General features: G+C 41.1%; 1 protein-coding gene across 1 annotated transcript; it reads left to right on the top strand.

Moving 5' to 3' along the window:
- The first annotated feature begins 14,287 nt into the window (after window positions 1-14,287).
- On the top strand, window positions 14,288-20,416 carry LOC115139968 (zinc-binding protein A33-like). The gene is made up of 2 exons (XM_029677901.2): window positions 14,288-15,928; window positions 20,295-20,416. Exons 1-2 carry the CDS (start codon window positions 14,485-14,487, stop codon window positions 20,345-20,347), a joined length of 1,497 nt encoding a protein of 498 aa, XP_029533761.1. The 5' UTR covers window positions 14,288-14,484; the 3' UTR covers window positions 20,348-20,416.
- Window positions 20,417-20,440: the final 24 nt, after the last annotated feature.

Here is a 20,440-nt window from a genome sequence, read left to right as displayed (position 1 = left end):
AAATTCCCTGTCTTAGGTCAGTTATGATCACCACTTTATTTTAAGAATGTGAAATGTCAGAATAATAGTAGAGAGAATGATTTATTTCAGCTTATATTTCTTTCATCACATTCCCAGTGGGTCAGAAGTTTACATACACTCAATTAGTATTTGGTAGCATTGCCTTTAAACTGTTTAACTTGGGTCAAACATTTCAGGTAGCCTTCCACAAGCTTCCCACAATAAGTTGGGTGAATTTTGTCCAATTCCTCCTGACAGAGCTGGTGAAACTGAGTCAGGTTACTCGCACCAGCTTTTTCAGTTCTGCCCACAAATTTTCTATAGGATTGAGGTCAGGGCTCTGTGATGGCCACTCCAATACCTTGACTTTGTTGTCATTAAGCCATTTTGCAATATTGGAAGTATGCTTGTGGTCATTGCCCATTTGGAAGACCCATTTGCGACCAAGCTTTAACTTCCTGACTGATGTCTTGAGATGTTGCTTCAATATATCCACATAATTTTCCTCACTCATGATGCCATCTATTTTGTGAAGTGTTCCAGTCCCTCTTGCAGCAAAGCACCACCTCCATCCTTCATCGTTATGTTTGGAGGAAAAAGGGTAATGCAAGCCAAAAAACACCATCCTGTGGTCATTATAGCCAAACAGTTATTTTTTGTTTCATCAGACATTTCTCCAAAAAGTACGATATTTGTCCCCATGTGCAGATGTAAACCGTAGTCTGGCTTTTTTATGGCGGTGTTGGAGCAGTGGCTTCCTCCTTGCTGAGCAACCTTTCAGCTTATGTCGATATAGGACTTGTTTTACTGTGGCTAAAGATACTTTTGTACCGGTTTCCTCCAGCATCTTCACATGGTCCTTTGCTGTTTTTCTGGGACTGATTTGCACTTTTCGCACCAAAGTACGTTCATCTCTAGGAGACAGAACGCATCTCCTTCCTGAGCGGTATGACGGCCATGGTGTTTATACTTGCGTATTATTGTTTGTACAGATGAACGTGGTACCTTCAGGCGTTTGGAAATTGCTCCCCAGGATGAACCAGACTTGTGGAGGTCTACAATTTTTTTCTGAGGTCTTGGCTGATTTCCTTTGATTTTCCCATGATGTCAAGCAAAGAGGCACTGCATTTGAGGCTAGGCCTTGAAATACATCTACAGGTACACCTCCAATTGACTCAAATGATGTCAATTATCCTATCAGAAGCTTCTAAAGCCATGATATCATTTTCTGGAATTTTCCAAGCTGTTTAAGGCACAGTCCACTTAGTGTATGTAAACTTCTGACCCACTGTAATTGTGATACAGTGATGTATAAGAGAAATAATCTGTCTGTAAACAATTGTTGGAAAAATTACCTGTGTCATGCAAAGTAGATGTCTTAACTGACTTGCCAAAACTATAGTTTGTTGACAAGACATTTGTGGAGTGGTTGAAAAACGAGTTTTAATGACTACAACCTAAGTGTATGTAACCTTCCGACTTCAACTGTATTTTATACCATCTATTGCACCTTGCCTATGCCGCTCGGCCATATATTTATATGTACATATTCTCATTCACCCCTTTAGTTTTCTTTGTATTAGGTAGTTGTTGGGGAATTGTTAGATTACTTGTTAGATATTACTGCACCGTCGGAATTATAATCACAAGCATTTTGCTACACTCGCATTAACGTCTGCTAAAAATGCGTATGTGACCAGACACCACGAAAACAACCACTATGCAGATGTCAGCTAAAGCGGGTGTGATTAAATAGAGCCCCAAGTGAGGGAGAGTGTGCATGTGTGTACACATGCATGTGATAATTACCTGTATCTCCTGTAGTGGCCGGTGTAACAGATGCAGGGGCAGATGACTGCAGCTGTGAAGACTGTGGTTGAGCTAATAGGGGTGTCAGATCTAAAAGAGAGAAGAACAGTTTTCTTAAGTTTAATTTGATTGTATTTCACCTTTATTTAACCAGGTAGGCCAGCTGAGAACAAGGTCTCATTTACAACTGCAAACTGGCCAAGATAAAGCAAAGCAGTGCGACAAAAACAACAACACAGAGTTACACATAAACAAACGTACAGTCAATAACACAATAGAATAATCTATGTACAGTGTGTGCAAATGTAGAAGAGTAGGGAGGTAAGGCAATAAATAGGCCATAGAGGCAAAATAATTACAATTTAGCATTAACACTGGAGTGATAGATGTGCAGATGATGATGTGCAAGTAGAGATACTGGGGTGCAAAAGAACATGAAGATAAATAACAATATGGGGATGAGGTAGTTGGGTGTGCTATTTACAGATTGGCTGTGTACAGGTGCAGTGATCGGTAAGCTGCTCTGACAGCTGATTCTTAAAGTTAGAGAAGGATATATAAGTCTCCAGCTTCAGTGATTTTTGCAATTCGTTCCAGTCATTGGCAGCAGACAACTGGAAGGAAACGTGGCCAAAGTAAGTGTTGGCTTTGGGGATGACCAGTGAAATATACCTGCTGGAGTGTGTGCTACGGGTAGGTGTTGCTATGTTGACCAATGAGCTGAGATAAGGCGGGGCTTTACCTAGCAAAGACTTATAGATGACCTGGAGCCAGTGGGTCTGGTGACAAATATGTGGCGAGGGCCAGCCATCGAGAGCATACAGGTCGCAGTGGAGGGTAGTATATGGGGCTTTGCTGACAAAACGGATGGCACTGTGATAGACTACATCCAGTTTGTTGAGTAGAGTGTTAGAGGCTATTTTGTAAATTACATCGCCGAAGTCAAGGATAGGTAGGATAGTCAGTTTTACGAGGGTATGTTTGGCAGCATGAGTGAAGGAGGCTTTGTTGCGAAATAGGAAGCCGAGTCTAGATGTAATTTTGGATTGGAGATGCTTAATGTGAGTCTGGAAGGAGAGTTTACGGCTAACCAGACACTTAGGTATTTATTTGTAGTTGTCCACATTCTAAGTCAGAACCGTCCAGAGTAGTGATGCTAGTCGGGCGGGCGGGTGCGGGCAGCAATGAGTTGAAGAGCATGCATTTAGTTTTACTAGCATTTAAAAGCAGTTGGAAGCCACAGAAGGAGTGTTGTATGGCATTGAAGCTCGTTTCGAGGTTTGTTAACACAGTGTCCAAAGGATGGCCAGATGTATACAGAATGGTGTCGTCTGCGTAAGGTGGATCAGAGAATCACCAGCAGCAAGAGCGGCGGCATTGGAAGTAGGGGGTGCAGAGCTGTTGGCTGGGTTAGGGGTAGCCAGGTGGAAGGCATGGCCAGCCGTTAAATAATTCTACAACAAAACAGAGTGAGTAAGTGGGTATATGTGTGTTTGATAAATACCTGGACCACATCACACTGCTTCAGGTCTACAAGCCTCTGGAAGTTCCAGCATGCCACTCCAGGCCTGGAACAGTTTGGTGGAAAGATGGTTACCGAGCAGGTTGGAAGATCTGAAAAATAGGCACAATATAATTTTAATGACAAAGCCTTGACTACACACTAATCTAAACAGAACAGACTATGGGAGGTGCACAGTAGTACATAAAGTCATGACTACATGGAACTCTATTCCACATAAAGTAACTCATGCAAGCAGTAAAATTTGATTTAAAAAACAGAAATGCAGGGACTGGAACAGCAGAGATTGTGAAGAGACACATGCATACACACGATAACATACGTACACAAGGATTTTGCGTTGTAGACATGTGGTAGTAGAGTAGGGGCCTGAGGGCACACACTTAATGTGTTGTGAATGTATTGTAATGTTTTTTAAATTGTATAACTGCCTTAATGTTGCTGGACCCGAAGAAGAGTAACTGCTGTCCTGGCAGCAGCTAATGGAGATCCATAATAAATACAATACAACAAATTAATTAAGTTTGTGTGTGTGTTTCTGGCAACCCACGCAGAATACTTCATTTTCCCAACTGCTCATTGTACTTGCCCTTGTAATCTGATGTGTGTGTGTGTGTTCTGTGTTATTATGACTTAGAAGTGTCAACCTGACCACATCCTTGTAGTAGGCTATTCAGTGATTAGCTTTGGAAAAATGTACTATCAACAGTGTACAGTAAAAAGGATATCAAATATTCAGATCTGGATTGACAAGTAGGCTAAATCATGTGAAGTTACAAACCTCTAGGGCTTAGTCTACACTCAAGTTAAATAAAGGATGCATGACATTAGCTCTAGGACCATGCCTCAGGACTACCTGGCCTGACGTCTCCTGGCTGTCCCGGTCTCCAGTCCACCTAGTCGTGCTACTGATCCAGTCTCCGCTGTTTCTGTCTGCAGCTATGGAACCCTGACCTGCTCAAGGCTCACCGGAGGTACTACCTTGTCCCAGACCCACTGTTTGATCCTGTCTCTCTCTACCGGACCAACTGTCTCAACCGCTACATGCTCAGCTATGAAGAGCCAACTGGCATTTACTCCTGAGGTGCTGAACTATTGCACCCTTTATTATTTGACACTGCTGGTCATCTATGAGCGTTTAAACGTCTTGAAGAATAATCTGACAAAGTGGTTGTACTCTTTTATAATCTACACCAGCACACCCAGAAGAGGTCTGGTCACACCTCGGAGGCTGGTTTCTCTCTAGGTTTCTGCCTTTCTAGAGTTTTTCCTAGCCACTGTGCTTCTACGTCTGCATTGCTTGCTCTTTGTGGTTTTAGGATGGGTATCTTTATAAGTACTTTGTGACAACTGCTGATGTAAAAGGGGCTTTATAAAATACATTTGATAGATTGCTTGTATATGCTTATCTTCATGTCAGTAACTCTAAATATGACATTGAGTTGTCTTGTATTTCCTCAATAGGAAGTTCTACCTTAAGCCAACACGTTTCCTGGTCTTTCCTGCTGGGGACAGGGGGCTTCAGGTTTGTTAATGGAGAGTCTATAGAGAATTATAATATTAACAATAATTAGAGTTCACATTTATGAATGAATGAAATTCAATATGGGTTAGCTGTGTATCTCATCTGATTGAGAATTGCTGATGATATACTGTATGTCTATTTTCTCTTGAGAATCTGCCACCAAACCACACAATTCTATCTAGTGAGAGTGTAGACAACCATTAGCTTATTTTACCAAGTCAAAAATAAAAATTTTGTCAAGGAACCGAACGAATAACAAAACAGTAGGAAGGCTAATGTTGCTGTATACTGTACCCTACCCCATCAACAACCAACTACTAGCTGGTCACAAGGCTTGTTATCATTTAGTAATGTTGTACTGTATTCTACTGCACCCCATATCAACCAACTTGTCAACTAGTAGTGACAAGGCTATATTGTTGTCATTCAGTAATACTGTAACGGTACTGTAGCCTACATCACATTATTATCCACCTAGCTAGCTAGTGATAGCTTAGCTAGCTAGCTAGCTCCAAAGAAACAACCAATGTATAACAGGCTTTTTAACAAAATATAGATCTAACGTAAACTCACTCCATTCCGTACAAATGTGCGAAACCGCAACATTCAAAAGAGGCTACAAAGAAAACGAACTGGACTGTAGCGATGTGTTGACTTCAAAAACGGGGGTGTGAACTTTGTTTCTATTCAAGCGTTGATCGACATGGTAAGTTAATTGCTCTATATTACTGGAGAAAAGTTTTAAAAACTGACACTCAGTTACATCGTATCATGCCGGAACGTACAGCACGCATAAAGCAACTATTTATTTCTTACAATCTCTCTCCACCAGGTGTAGCACTTCTCTCATCGTTTAAAAACAAGAAATGGACAGTGACGGGGGTAAGGGGGGGATACCTAGTCATTTTTTGCGGCATCATTGCATGCGATCATTATTCTCAAAGCCGCTGTTTACTTCTAAAATCACTTTTGCACGGCTATTCTGCCCTTGAGTTGCGTTCCCATGCAAAACTAGACAGATAGCTAACAACTAAGTATTCAATAAAACTCCCAAGGCGTGACTTTTCTTGAATGAATATATTGAAAGCGTTTATGTTGTGAAATTGCAAAATACAGAAAATATACTTTAGTATTCAATTCACACCGACATACTGTAGCTGTACATTATACATTTGAAGTTGCATAAATACAAAGCACGTGCTAAGGTACCATGCATCTGCATTGATGCCAAACCATATAGCCAATTACCATATGAGTAACAATTAGCTAATTCCTTTCATTACTCTAATAATGTACAACCATCTATGTAGAATAACAAAGCATATTACAATAGAAACAGTAACAAAACTACAGTATTGTATATTTTACAATTCGTTTGCATGACGCACGAGCAAGGTAATACAGCTAACGACATACATGAAAGGCATTGCAATTTGTGTGAGTAAATGCAACCAACATTGATATGTAAGCAACTCTATCAATAACAAGATTATCATCATTAGCTAAACGCTTGACTCGAATTTACAAACAAATATTTTCCAAGGCTGAAGCGTGACAAGAAATAACTACACTGAAAGACCTGCACTGTAGCGTTGTTTTTAGCTGCTTCTATGCGTGCAGAACAAATTCTCTACTTCCTGTTTGCGTAGTCAGAAAGCTCCATTAGGGGGCGAATAACACCATGGAACATAATGAAAATACATTTTAACCATTGTAATAAAATAATCTGTTACCTTCTAACAGGATGGCAGCACAACCGCCCTAAAAACCCGATTCAAATTCGACACAAACCTTCAAATAGGTATGTAATGACACATTATATAAACTCTTTATAGTGTTTTATTTACATTTTAGAGGCGATAAGGTGATAAGTTGGACAGATCGAGTGGAAAAAAACAATTTTCCCACACAACATCTCTCCTTTTCACTGTCACGCATTAGTTACGCTTCCCCACCCGCCATTAAAAAAATACAGACAGGGCTCATTGCCTGCTTGAATTATGCAGAAACGGGCAGCGTGGAGGTCATGTAATTGATTCTGTTGGAAAGGGGAGAAATTGTGCTTTACAATGGTATTGACATTACAGTTGATCTGGAAGTATTATGTTTTTGGGGCGCTAAAATAAGGGCAATTGTACGGACCAAGGCGATGTACGAGTTTACGTTATCTAGTTTGCATGAAAAACAACTTTACAGATGATTACAAAGTTTGAAAGCAAAGTTGATTTACCAGTATGCGGCTCAATTTGGGTAATCCAAAAATTACGTAACAAATTACCATTTTGGACAGGTAACTTGTAACTGTAACAGATTACACTTAGAAAGTAACCTACCCAACTCCAGATGTGTATATATAAAGTACCAGTCAAAAGTTTGTACACATCTACTCATTCCAGGGTTTTTCTTTGTTTACTTATTAGAATAATAGTGAACACATCAAAACTATGAAATAACACATATGGAATCATGTAGTAACCAAAAAAGTGTTAAGCAAATTAAAATATATTTGAGATTCTTCAAAGTAGCCACCCTTTGCCTTCATGACAGCTTTTGCTTACTCTTGGCATTCTTTCAACCAGCTTCATGAGGTAGTCACCTGGAATGCATGTCAACAGGTGTGCCTAGTTAAAAGTACATTTTTTGGAATTTATTTCCTTCTTAATGCGTTTGAGCCAATCAGTTGTGTTGTGACAAGGTAAGGGTGGTATACAGAAGATAGCCCTATTTGGTTAAAAACCAAGAACAGGTCAAATAAGCAAAGGGAAATGACAGTCCATCATTACTTTAAGACATGAAGGTTAGTCAATCCAGAAAATGTCAGTGCAGTTGCAAAACCATTGAGTGCTATGATGAAACTGACTCTCATGTGGACCTGCACAGGAAAGGAAGACCCAGAGTTACCTCTGCTGCAGATTATAAATTCATTAGAGTTACCGGTCTCAAAAATTGCAGCCCAAATGAATGCTTCACAGATTTCAGGTAACAGACACATCTCAACATTAACTGTTCAGAGGAGACTGTGTGAATCAGGCCTTCATGGTCGAATTGCTACAAATAAACCACTACTAAAGGACACCAATAAGAAGAGGAGACTTGCTTGGGGCAAGAAACACGAGCAATGGACATTAAACTGGTGTAAATCTGTCCTTTGGTCTGATGAGTCCAAATTTGAGATTTTTGGTTCCAACCGCCTTGTCTTTGTGAGATGCAGAGTAGGTGAATGGATGATCTTTGCATGTGTAGTTTCCACAGTGAAGCATGGAGGAGGTGGTGTGATGGTGTGGGGGTGCTTTGCTGGTGACACTATCAGTGATTTATTTAGAATTCAAGGCACACTTAACCAGCATGACTACCACCGCATTCTGCAAGGATACGCCATTCAATCTGGTTTTGATTTAGTGTGACTATAATTTGTTTTTCAACAGGACAATGACCCAACACACCTCCAGGCTGTGTAAGGGCTATTTTACCAAGAAGGCTACCTAACTATGGTTCCCGATCAGAGACAATGACTAACACCTGCCTCTGATTGAGAACCATATCAGGCCAAAGACAGAAACTAGACACACAACATAGAATGCCCACTCAGATCACACCCTGACCAACCAAAACCTATGGTCAGGGTCTGACAGTACCCCCCCCCCCCCCCTCCGCTTCCGTGGCCTCCTAACCATGGCGACCCTTCTAAATGAACCCACTGGACTGGGGGGCAGCTCGGGACAGAGGGGCTGCTCAGGACAGAGGGGCAGCTCGGGACAGAGGAGCAGCTCGGGACAGAGGGGCAGCTCGGGACAGAGGGGCAGCTCGGGATAGAGTGGCAGCTCCGTACTGGCTGACGACTCTGGCGGATCCTGGCTGACTGGCGGCTCTGGCGGATCCTGGCTGACTGGCGGATCCTACTTTTTAATTACCGTTTATATATATATTTTTTTTTTCTCCTCAACTTTTTCACTCCGGACGCTTTATCTGGACACGATTCGTCAGGACCTCCAACAGCCGAAGCTAAGTAGTAACATTAACATGATGCCTTCTAATTGCAGTCGCTGTACTCGCCTTACAGCGAGGATAGCTGTGCTACAAGCCCAGCTTCAGACGCAATCGTTAGGCAAGGGTAATTTCAGTGTAGGAAAGGATGAAACAGCGTCTATGCCACCAGTAAGTACAGATAGTAGTATAAATCCCCTGGCACAGTCCCCGCCGGACAACTTTCTCACGGTTTCTGGAAGGAAATGCTGTAGGAACGCTCAACCGGTGTCGCTCATTCAGCCGACAGAAACTTTCAACCGGTTTTCCCCATTAAGCAGCGAGTCGGAGTCAGAGGCCGAGTCCTCTCTGGTCTCTACTCCTCTTGTTACAGACCACCTCCATTCCTGTCATTATTGAAAGAGATCATGATACAAAAAAAATGATACAAAGGCAATTATAGTCAATGAACTAATCACTGATCATAATCTTGATGTGATTGGCCTGACTGAAACATGGCTTAAGCCTGATGAATTTACTGTGTTAAATGAGGCCTCACCTCCTGGCTACACTAGTGACCATATCCCCCATGCATCCCGCAAAGGTGGAGGTGTTGCTTACATTTACGATAGCAAATGTCAATTTACAAAAAAAAATGACGTTTTCGTCTTTTGAGCTTCTAGTCATGAAATCTATGCAACCTACTCAATCACTTTTTATAGCTACTGTTTACAGGCCTCCTGGGCCATATACAGCGTTCCTCACTGAGTTCCCTGAATTCCTATCGGACCTTGTAGTCATAGCAGATAATATTCTAATCTTTGGTGACTTTAATATTCACATGAAAAAGTCCACAGACCCACTCCAAAAGGCTTTCGGAGCCATCATCGACTCAGTGGGTTTTGTCCAACATGTCTCTGGACCCACTCACTGTCACAGTCATACGCTGGACCTAGTTTTGTCCCATGGAATAAATGTTGTGGATCTTAATGTTTTTCCTCATAATCCTGGACTATCGGACCACTATTTTATTACGTTTGCAATTGCAACAAATAATCTGCTCAGACCCCAACCAAGGAACATCAAAAGTCGTGCTATAAATTCACAGCCAAAACAAAGATTCCTTGATGTCCTTCCAGATTCCCTCTGTCTACCCAAGGACGCCAGAGGACAAAAATCAGTTAACCACCTAACTGAGGAACTCAATTTAACCTTGTGCAATACCCTAGATGCAGTTGCACCCCTAAAAACTAAAAACATTTCTCATAAGAAACTAGCTCCCTGGTACACAGAAAATACCCGAGCTCTGAAGCAAGCTTCCAGAAAATTGGAACGGAAATGGCCCCACACCAAACTGGAAGTCTTCCGACTAGCTTGGAAAGACAGTTCCGTGCAGTACCGAAGAGCCCTTACTGCTGCTCGATCATCCTATTTTTCTAACTTAATTGAGGAAAATAAGAACAATCCGAAATTCCTTTTTGATACTGTTGCAAAGCTAACTAAAAAGCAGCATTCCCCAAGAGAGGATGACTTTCACTTTAGGAGTGATAAATTCATGAACTTCTTTGAGGAAAAGATTATGATTATTAGAAAGCAAATTACGGACTCCTCTTTAAATCTGCGTATTCCTTCAAAGCTCAGTTGTCCTGAGTCTGCACAACTCTCCCAGGACCTAGGATCAAGAGAGACGCTCAAGTGTTTTAGTACTATATCTCTTGACACAATGATGAAAATAATCATGGCCTCTAAACCTTCAAGCTGCATACTGGACCCTATTCCAACTAAACTACTGAAAGAGCTGCTTCCTGTGCTTGGCCCTCCTATGTTGAACATAATAAACGGCTCTCTATCCACCAGATGTGTAAACTCACTAAAAGTGGCAGTAATAAAGCCTCTCTTGAAAAAGCCAAACCTTGACCCAGAAAATATAAAAAACTATCGGCCTATATCGAATCTTCCATTCCTCTCAAAATTTTTACAAAAGGCTGTTACTGCCTTCCTGAAGACAAACAATGTATACGAAATGCTTCAGTCTGGTTTTAGACCCCATCATAGCACTGAGACGGCACTTGTGAAGGTGGTAAATTACATTTTAATGGCATCGGACCGAGGCTCTGCATCTGTCCTCGTGCTCCTAGACCTTAGTGCTGCTTTTGATACCATCGATCACCACATTCTTTTGGAGAGATTGGAAACCCAAATTGGTCTACACGGACAAGTTCTGGCCTGGTTTAGATCTTATCTGTCGGAAAGATATCAGTTTGTCTCTGTGAATGGTTTGTCCTCTGACAAATCAACTGTAAATTTCAGTGTTCCTCAAGGTTCCGTTTTAGGACCACTATTGTTTTCACTATATATTTTACCTCTTGGGGATGTTATTCGAAAACATAATGTTAACTTTCACTGCTATGCGGATGACACACAGCTGTACATTTCAATGAAACATGGTGAAGCCCCAAAATTGCCCTTGCTAGAAGCATGTGTTTCAGACATAAGGAAGTGGATGGCTGCAAACTTTCTACTTTTAAACTCGGACAAAACAGAGATGCTTGTTCTAGGTCCCAAGAAACAAAGAGATCTTCTGTTGAATCTGACAATTAATCTTAATGGTTGTACAGTCGTCTCAAATAAAACTGTGAAGGACCTTGGTGTTACTCTGGACCCTGATCTCTCTTTTGAAGAACATATCAAGACCATTTCAAGGACAGCTTTTTTCCATCTACGTAACATTGCAAAAATCAGAAACTTTCTGTCCAAAAATGATGCAGAAAAATTATTCAATGCTTTTGTCACTTCTAGGTTAGACTACTGCAATGCTCTACTTTCCGGCTACCCGGAAAAAGCACTAAATAAACTTCAGTTGGTGCTAAATACGGCTGCTAGAATCCTGACTAGAACCAAAAAATTTGATCATATTACTCCAGTGCTAGCCTCTCTACACTGGCTTCCTGTCAAAGCAAGGGCTGATTTCAAGGTTTTACTGCTAACCTACAAAGCATTACATGGGCTTGCTCCTACCTATCTCTCTGATTTGGTCCTGCCGTACATACCTACACGTACGCTACGGTCACAAGACGCAGGCCTCCTAATTGTCCCTAGAATTTCTAAGCAAACAGCTGGAGGCAGGGCTTTCTCCTATAGAGCTCCATTTTTATGGAACGGTCTGCCTACCCATGTCAGAGACGCAAACTCGGTCTCAACCTTTAAGTCTTTACTGAAGACTCATCTCTTCAGTGGGTCATATGATTGAGTGTAGTCTGGCCCAGGAGTGGGAAGGTGAACGGAAAGGCTCTGGAGCAACGAACCGCCCTTGCTGTCTCTGCCTGGCCGGTTCCCCTCTTTCCACTGGGATTCTCTGCCTCTAACCCTATTACAGGGGCTGAGTCACTGGCTTACTGGGGCTCTCTCATGCCGTCCCTGGAAGGGGTGCGTCACCTGAGTGGGTTGATTCACTGATGTGGTCATCCTGTCTGGGTTGGCGCCCCCCCTTGGGTTGTGCCATGGCGTAGATCTTTGTGGGCTATACTCAGCACTTGTCTCAGGATGGTAAGTTGGTGGTTGAAGATATCCCTCTAGTGGTGTGGGGGCTGTGCTTTGGCAAAGTGGGTGGGGTTATATCCTTCCTGTTTGGCCCTGTCCGGGGGTGTCCTCGGATGGGGCCACAGTGTCTCCTGACCCCTCCTGTCTCAGCCTCCAGTATTTATGCTGCAGTAGTTTATGTGTCGGGGGGCTAGGGTCAGTTTGTTATATCTGGAGTACTTCTCCTGTCCTATTCGGTGTCCTGTGTGAATCTAAGTGTGCGTTCTCTAATTCTCTCCTTCTCTCTTTCTTTCTCTCTCTCGGAGGACCTGAGCCCTAGGACCATGCCCCAGGACTACCTGACATGATGACTCCTTGCTGTCCCCAGTCCACCTGGCCGTGCTGCTGCTCCAGTTTCAACTGCTCTGCCTTATTATTATTCGACCATGCTGGTCATTTATGAACATTTGAACATCTTGGCCATGTTCTATTATAATCTCCACCCGGCACAGCCAGAAGAGGACTGGCCACCCCACATATGCTCTCTCTAATTCAGTTCTGCCCACAAATTGTCAATGGGATTGAGGTCAGGGCTTTGTGATGGCCACTCCAATACCTTGACTTTGTTGTCCTTAAGCCATTTTGCCACAACTTTGGAAGAATGCTTGGGGTCATTGTCCATTTGGAAGACCCATTTGCGACCAAGCTTTAACTTCTTGACTGATGTCTTGAGATGTTGCTTCAATATATTCACGTAATTTTCCTCACTCATGATGCCATCTATTTTCTGAAGTGTTCCAGTCCCTCTTGCAGCAAAGCACCCCCACAGCATGATGCTGCCACCCCCATGCTTCACGGTTGGGATGTTGTTCTTCGGCTTGCAAGCCTCCCCCTTTTTCCTCCAAACATAACGATGGCCATTATGGCCAAACAGTTCTATTTTTGCTTCATCAGACCAGAGGACATTTTTCCAAAAAGTACAATCTTTGTCCCCATGTGCAGATGCAAACCGTACTCTGTCTTTTTTTTATGGCTGAGCGCCCTTTTAGGTTATGTCGATATAGGACTCGTTTTCCTGTGGATATAGATACTTTTGTACCTGTTTCCTACAGCATCTTCACATGGTCCTTTGCTGTTGTTCTGAGATTAGGTTGCACTTTTCGCACCAAAGTACGTTCATCTCTAGGAGACAGAATGCGTCTCTTTCCTGAGCGGTATGACGGCTGCTTGGTCCCACGGTGTTTAAACTTGCGGAATATTGTTTGTACAGATGAACGTGGTACCTTTAGGCGTTTGGAATTTTTTTCCCAAGGATGAACCAGACTTGTGGAGGTCTACAATTTATTTCTGAGGTCTTGGCTGATTTCTTTTGATTTTCCCATGATGTCAAGCAAAGAGGCACCGAGTTTGAAGGTAAGCCTTAAAATACATCCACAGGTACACCTCCAATTGACTCAAATTATGTCAATTAGCCTATCAGAAGCTTCTAAAGCCATGACATCATTTTCTGGAATTGTCCAAGCTGTTTAAAGGCACAGTCAACTTAGTGTATGCAAACTTCTGACCCACTGGAATTGTGATACAGTGAATTAAAGGTGAAATAATCTGTCTGTAAACAATTGTTGGAAAAATGACTTGTGTCATTCACAAAGTAGATGTCCTAAACGACTTGCCCAAACTATAATTTGTTAACAAGAAATTTGTGGTTGAAAAACAAGTTTTAATGACTCCAACCTAAGTGTATGTAAACTTACGACTTCAACTGTATGTATATACAGTACCAGTCTGTTATACGCAATATATTTATGTCAACATTCATCAATGTGTGCCATGCTGATTGCAGCCTTGGCATGCCAATGTCCCACCTCTTATTTATCTGTCATTCAGAATGGGGAAGAAAACTGTACACCACTTTTATGTGACCTAGTTCCTCTAATTGTTATCCGAATACAGGAAGACAAGCTCGTCTCTCACAGGCGTCAAGTTTCGTTACGGTTGTTCATTCTTTCTGATACACAACACAAGACTGGGATTTACATTTTTAGTAGAAACAGATAGAAATTGGAAACGCCAATAACGGACTGTTAGAAGGGAAGGTTATTAAAAAGCCAAGTAAATCATTCTGTAGTCCTGTATCTGCAGATCGATGATGGAAACACCCATTCCTGTTCCTGAACTGCTGTTAGCCATTTTAGAAGAGCTAATCACTGAAGACCTTAAGACATTCCAGTGGTACCTGACTCAGGTTGTGCTCAGCGATTTTCCTCCCTTCCCTAAGAGCAAGCTGGAGAACACGGACAGGCTAACCACTGTGGATAAGATGATCAAGACCTCAAGCTATGAGGGAGCTGTGAAGGTGTCACTAGAGATCCTGAGGAAGATGAACCACAACAATCTCGCTGAGAAACTACAGAGAGACAGCCAAATATCCTGTCCTGTGTGCCACGACATCCTCAGGGATCCTGTTATACTGTCATGCCACCACAAACTCTGCACAGTCTGTCTACATGAATGCTGGAACCAGACAGATTCTCGGCAATGCCCTGTGTGCGAGACGAGGATCTTAATGGATACAGCAAGGTCTGAGGTGCTCTGCAGTTTGCACAGTGAGAAATTCAAACTCTTCTGCCAGGAGGATAAAAAGCTAATCTGTGTGGTATGTCAGACTTCAAAAAAACACAAAAACCATAACTGCAGCCCCATAGATGAAGCTGCACAGGATCAGAAGGAAGAACTCCAGACAGCACTGAATTCCTTAAAGGAGAAGCTTGGGGTCTTTAGTAAAATTAGCCAAACCTGTGCTGAACACATCTTGAGCCAGGCCCAGCACACAGAGGGTCAAATTAAGGGGCAGTTTGAGAAGCTTCACCAGTTTCTACAAGAGGAAGAGGCAGCCAGGATAGCTGAACTAAAAGAGGAAGAAGAGCACAAGAATCGAGTGATGAAAGAAAATATTGAAGAAATGAGCAGAGAGATATCATCACTTGCAAACACAATCAGATTCTTAGAGGAGGAGCTGAAAGCTGAAGACCTCTCATTTCTGCAGAACTATGAGTCCACAAAGGAAAGAGCCCAATGCAAACTGCCAGATCCAATGCTGATCTCAGGAGTGCTGATAGACGTGGCTAAATACTTGGGCAACCTGCAATTTAGAGTCTGGGAGAAGATGCATGAGATTGTGAAATACACTCCTGTGATTCTGAACCCCAATACTTCCCAACCACATCTCATCCTGTCTGATGATCTGACCAGTGTGAGACACCGTGATGAAGACAGCATCAATGACAGTGATGAAACACGGCAGCTTCCTGACAACCCAGAGAGGTTTGATACCGTTAGAATGGTCCTAGGCTCCGAAGGCTTTAATTCAGGGACACACAACTGGGACATTGAGGTTGGGGACAATACTCACTGGTCACTGGGTGTGATTACAGAATCTGTCCAGCGGAAGGGAGAAGTAAAGAATGGATACTGGCAAATCCAATTCACTGGTGGTAAATATGATACACATTCTCCATCAGGGTCAGACACTCTCCTTACTGTGAGACAGAAACCCCTGAGGATCAGAGTGCAGCTGGACTGGGATGGAGGTAAGCTGTCATTCTCTGACCCTGATAATAAGACAGTTCTACACACATTCACACACACTTTCACTGAGAAAGTCTTTCCTTTTTGCCTTAATGGCTGTAAACTCCACCCTGTGAGGATTTTACCAGTGGAGGCCTGTGTGACAGTGGAAAAGCCCAATGAGACCTTCTTACAGGACACAAGTGTCAGAGGCTTAACAGTGAACACCCACAATGATTATGATATGTTCGATGAGGACATTGATGAATGTGCAGACCCTGAAGATGATGATGATTATGATGTAGATGATGTAGATGATGTATATGAAGAATATGAAGAAGCTGAAGACGAAAAAGATGATTATTAATAAGATGACAAATATGATACTGTCTCAATCTCCAACAGTGGAACAACAGTTAAACTATAGTATAAGTACAATATATGCAGGGTGTGGGAATGGATTTGGATGTTCTTATGAAAAAACTAAAATGACTGTAGGTCATTTTTTTATGTAACTGAATATTATTTCTGAAAATCAACAGCATGGAATATTCATATTTTTACTATTTTCTTTTTTTATATGACTCCAAATATGTTTTAACTGTAATATCAATGGCTGAGTCTATTCACTTTAATTGTTAATAAAAACATTGGTTTGGAAAAGTAAAATCTAACTCAGTGGCCAATTTAGTTAAGAACATACTTTACAGCCTATGGAAGCATTTAGCTGCTGAAACTCAATTGGTAATGCAAATGTTAAATCAATATGTTTGCAAATTCTTTGTGACAAAATTCAAATTGAAATGCAAAAAAATATATTGCATTTTCATGATTGAGTATGATCTATTAATTTCCATGGTACTATCCAGTACAACACTGACACATTTAAAAAATAAAACGTAAAAGCTTATTACATTTCTGGGGTTGCAGGTAGCCTTGTTACATTTGGGGCGGCAGGTAGACTAGTGGTTAGAGTTTTGGGCCAGTAACTGAAAGGTTGCTGGATTGAATCCCTGAGCTGACAAAGTAAAAATATGTTGTTCTGCCCCTGAACAAGGCAGTTAAGCCACTGTTCCCCGGTAAACTGTCATTGTAAATAAGAATTTGTTCTTAACTGACTTGCCTAGTTAAATGACGGAAAAAAATATATATATAAATGCTCATGATTAACTTGTTGTAATAGCAATAATTGTGAAAGAAAGAAAACATAATGGGCAATTACTGTGTGTGGTTTAAAACTGTCAAATTTCAATAAATATATCACGATGCTCCATTTTGCTATTTCGTTTCCTCATTGCACCGTGGCGTTTTCGACGTGTTAGACCTGTTTGGTAACATGAGGTGGAAGGGGTATAATAAGACCTGCTGGCAGCAGACTCTTTCGGTAGTAGCTGTATGGATGTGGCGTGTTTTAGCTGTCCTGGCAACAACAGACAGTATGAAAATTGTATGCGTAGACTTGACAGAAAGTAGCTAAATATGAATATAGATTTTCTTTTGCACACATATTCAGTAAAAATGTGCGATTACATAAAAAGTTTGATTGCATAATTTCTTCACATTTTTAATTTATTTATTTGCCAAGTATATTATTTATTCGATGACATCCACAAATGAATTGTGAGAGCCTATAATATAATTTCCCTCCAAAATGCAGAAGAACAGTAACACTGATAGAACCATGAGACAGATATGTCACCGGATGTATAAATATGAAGCAACCGTTCCGCGTTTCCACTCACTACCAAATATGGAAGCACACTGTCCGGCGTTGGGAGAAGACAACAATATGGGTTTGAGCCGACATTCTGCACATTTTCTTATCGATTAAACGTTTGATCTCAATACAGTTTTCTGTTCCCAAAACTATAATCTGTTATGAACAGAGGGGACTAAGTTTTCTAGACTGTATCCTTTGCATACTTTTTTAAAATCGCGTTGTTTAGGATTGGAAAGGAGAATGTATTTATTGCACACGCGCACTTCATAGGAGGCGTTCCCTAACGGAAATATGCGGAGGATGCTAGAACACGCCAATAGTATATCGCTAGCTCGTGCTTGGCTCTGCCCACCTCCTTTATCTGCCTATGACTATGTTTCCCATGGAAACGACAGGCTGTGGTCTATCTTGGTTTATACACATCTTTGACATTTTCAAGTGTGCGATAGCGATCATTGCTTGTAGCTTGCAGCAGACACTAAGACCGTTCTGTCTCCCGCGAACTCCTTGCTCACCGGCTGTCCTAGCCAGCATATTGAAGATTATCTATCAAAGTTAATCAGTATATAGCAGTTTTGCATCTTTTTCTCTGATCCAGAAATTAAGTTACCTGTATTTCTGTCTGAGCAAAGCCAGCAAACCCAGGTTTCAAAATAATATTTAAATTCTATCTTAAATAATGTGAAGAGGGGTTTGTTCTCTGCCCACTTCATTTTATGGATAAAGAATCTTCCATGAAAGATTAACAAATTAACAATGAAAGTTAGATCAGGGTCCATATAATTTGGTTCAAAATAAAACATAATATCAGAGTCTCTCAGATTAACATTAATAGTAATTTCTTTTAAAATAAAATCTAACTCACTCCAAAATCTTCTGACATAAGAACAGTCCCAAAATAAATGGTCAAGAGTTTCTGGGTCACAACCACAAAATACACATTTGTTATCAATAGCTATTTTAAATCTGCGTATAATAAAGGTCTTTACAGGGTCGATTCTATGAATGAGTTCGTATGATACTTCTTTCACCTTATTAGATATACAAAATTTACCAGACAACAACAAAACTTTGCTCCAGTTCACTTGTCCTATGGCTGCATTCCAGTACATTTTAGCAGAGGGAATAGTAACATATTGACATAGTTTCCTTATATACATGTTATTACATTTACAGTTTAAAATGTAAATTCCTTCTAATTGTATGGAGGCTACAAAATCCTCAACAGTTGCACTTGGAGTATTGTTATATTCTCCTAAAAGAAGAATAGCACCTTTTAGGGACAGCTCTAACAACAAGTTGATACTCCTCAGGAGTGAATGTTGTCAGGGAAATTGCACGATTATGTTATAATGCTTGTATTGCATTATAATGGTTGTTTTATTTGACAGAATAGAGTATTCTGTTAACTATTGTGTGTCTGAGGATGGGCCTCTATGAGATAACACTGACAGAGGAGATCAGGTTGTCTTTGGGTGATAAAACATAAAGAGCATTCCAGAGAATAAGAGTTCATGTTTCTGCGCTATAACCGTACCAGGGAGAGATGGTTCTAGTTCGGAGTCTTAACCTTGTGACCATTCTATGTATCTGTTGTTTGTCATGTAGGTTGAAAGGGGTGTATCTTGGCTATAAAAGACCTTTGTACTTTTGTTTTATCACTCTCAACGGATCGTTAGAAAATGGTGAATCATTGACAAGTCATTGCTATTGCAAAGCTCTTATTATTAAAGATTTAGTTTAAATATAACTCTGACTTGTGTGATAAGTTTGTCTCTCCTCATTTGATATTAAAGAAATGAACCACCACAATGTTACATTGTGTGTTCTCATAAATTCTTGATAATCATATAGTTGGCCATCATTATTCAATACATGTTTAACCCAAATAATGTTGTTGTCAAACCAGTTCTGGAAAAATAAAGACTTGTTTTTGTATTGTTTGTACATGAGGTTCCAAGTTAGAGGTACTTGTTTATGAAAGTTAGCAAGCTTAATAGCTTAATTTTACCCATATCAAAGTTGCATTTGAGTAATCATTCTAGACCACCAATCTGTTGGAATATTAAATTAGGGATTATATTCCAAATGCAATCCTTATTTCTTAAATAGTTCTGTATCCATTTGATCTTAAATATTATATTAGATGTTTTAAAATCCAGAGCATTCAACCCTCCCTCACTTTGGGTGCTACATATTACCGCTTTTCTTAAATAATTAGGTTTATTCCTCCGTATGAAGTTAAATAATTTAGTATCAACCATTTTAGTTACTGACAGAGGAACATCCAAGGTAAGGGAGGTTGTCACGTTCTGACCATAGTTCTTGTGTGTTTTGCTTGTTTTAGGGTTGGTCAGGACGTGAGCTGGGTGGGCATTCTATGTTGTGTGTCTGGTTTGTCTATTTCTATGTTTGGCCTGATATGGTTCTCAATCAGAGGCAGGTGTGGACTGAGGGGCTCTTGTCTCTGATTGGGAACCATATTTAGGTAGCCTGTTTTGTGTTGGGATTTGTGGGTGATTGTTTCCTGTCTTTGTGTTTTCTGCACCAGTTAGGACTGTTTTGGTTTTGCCATGTTTATTGTTTTGTATTCTGTTCATGTTGAGTTACCTTATTAAAATAACATGAACTCTAACCACGCTGCGTTTTGGTCCGCCTCTCCTTCCCAGGAAGAAAGCCGTTACAGAATCACCCACCAACCAAGGACCAAGCGGCTTGGTAACAAACAGCGGCAGCAGCACCAGCAGCGGGAGCAACAGCAGCAGCAGCAAAAGCAGCAGCAGGAGAAGCAACAGAGCAGCAGCAGCAGCAGCAG

The sequence above is a fragment of the Oncorhynchus nerka genome, linkage group LG13 (assembly GCF_034236695.1).
Source record: "Oncorhynchus nerka isolate Pitt River linkage group LG13, Oner_Uvic_2.0, whole genome shotgun sequence".
NCBI lineage: Eukaryota > Metazoa > Chordata > Actinopteri > Salmoniformes > Salmonidae > Oncorhynchus > Oncorhynchus nerka.
The sequence above is the reverse complement of the archived record's forward strand: the minus strand, read 5'-3'. Positions and strand labels throughout refer to the sequence as shown.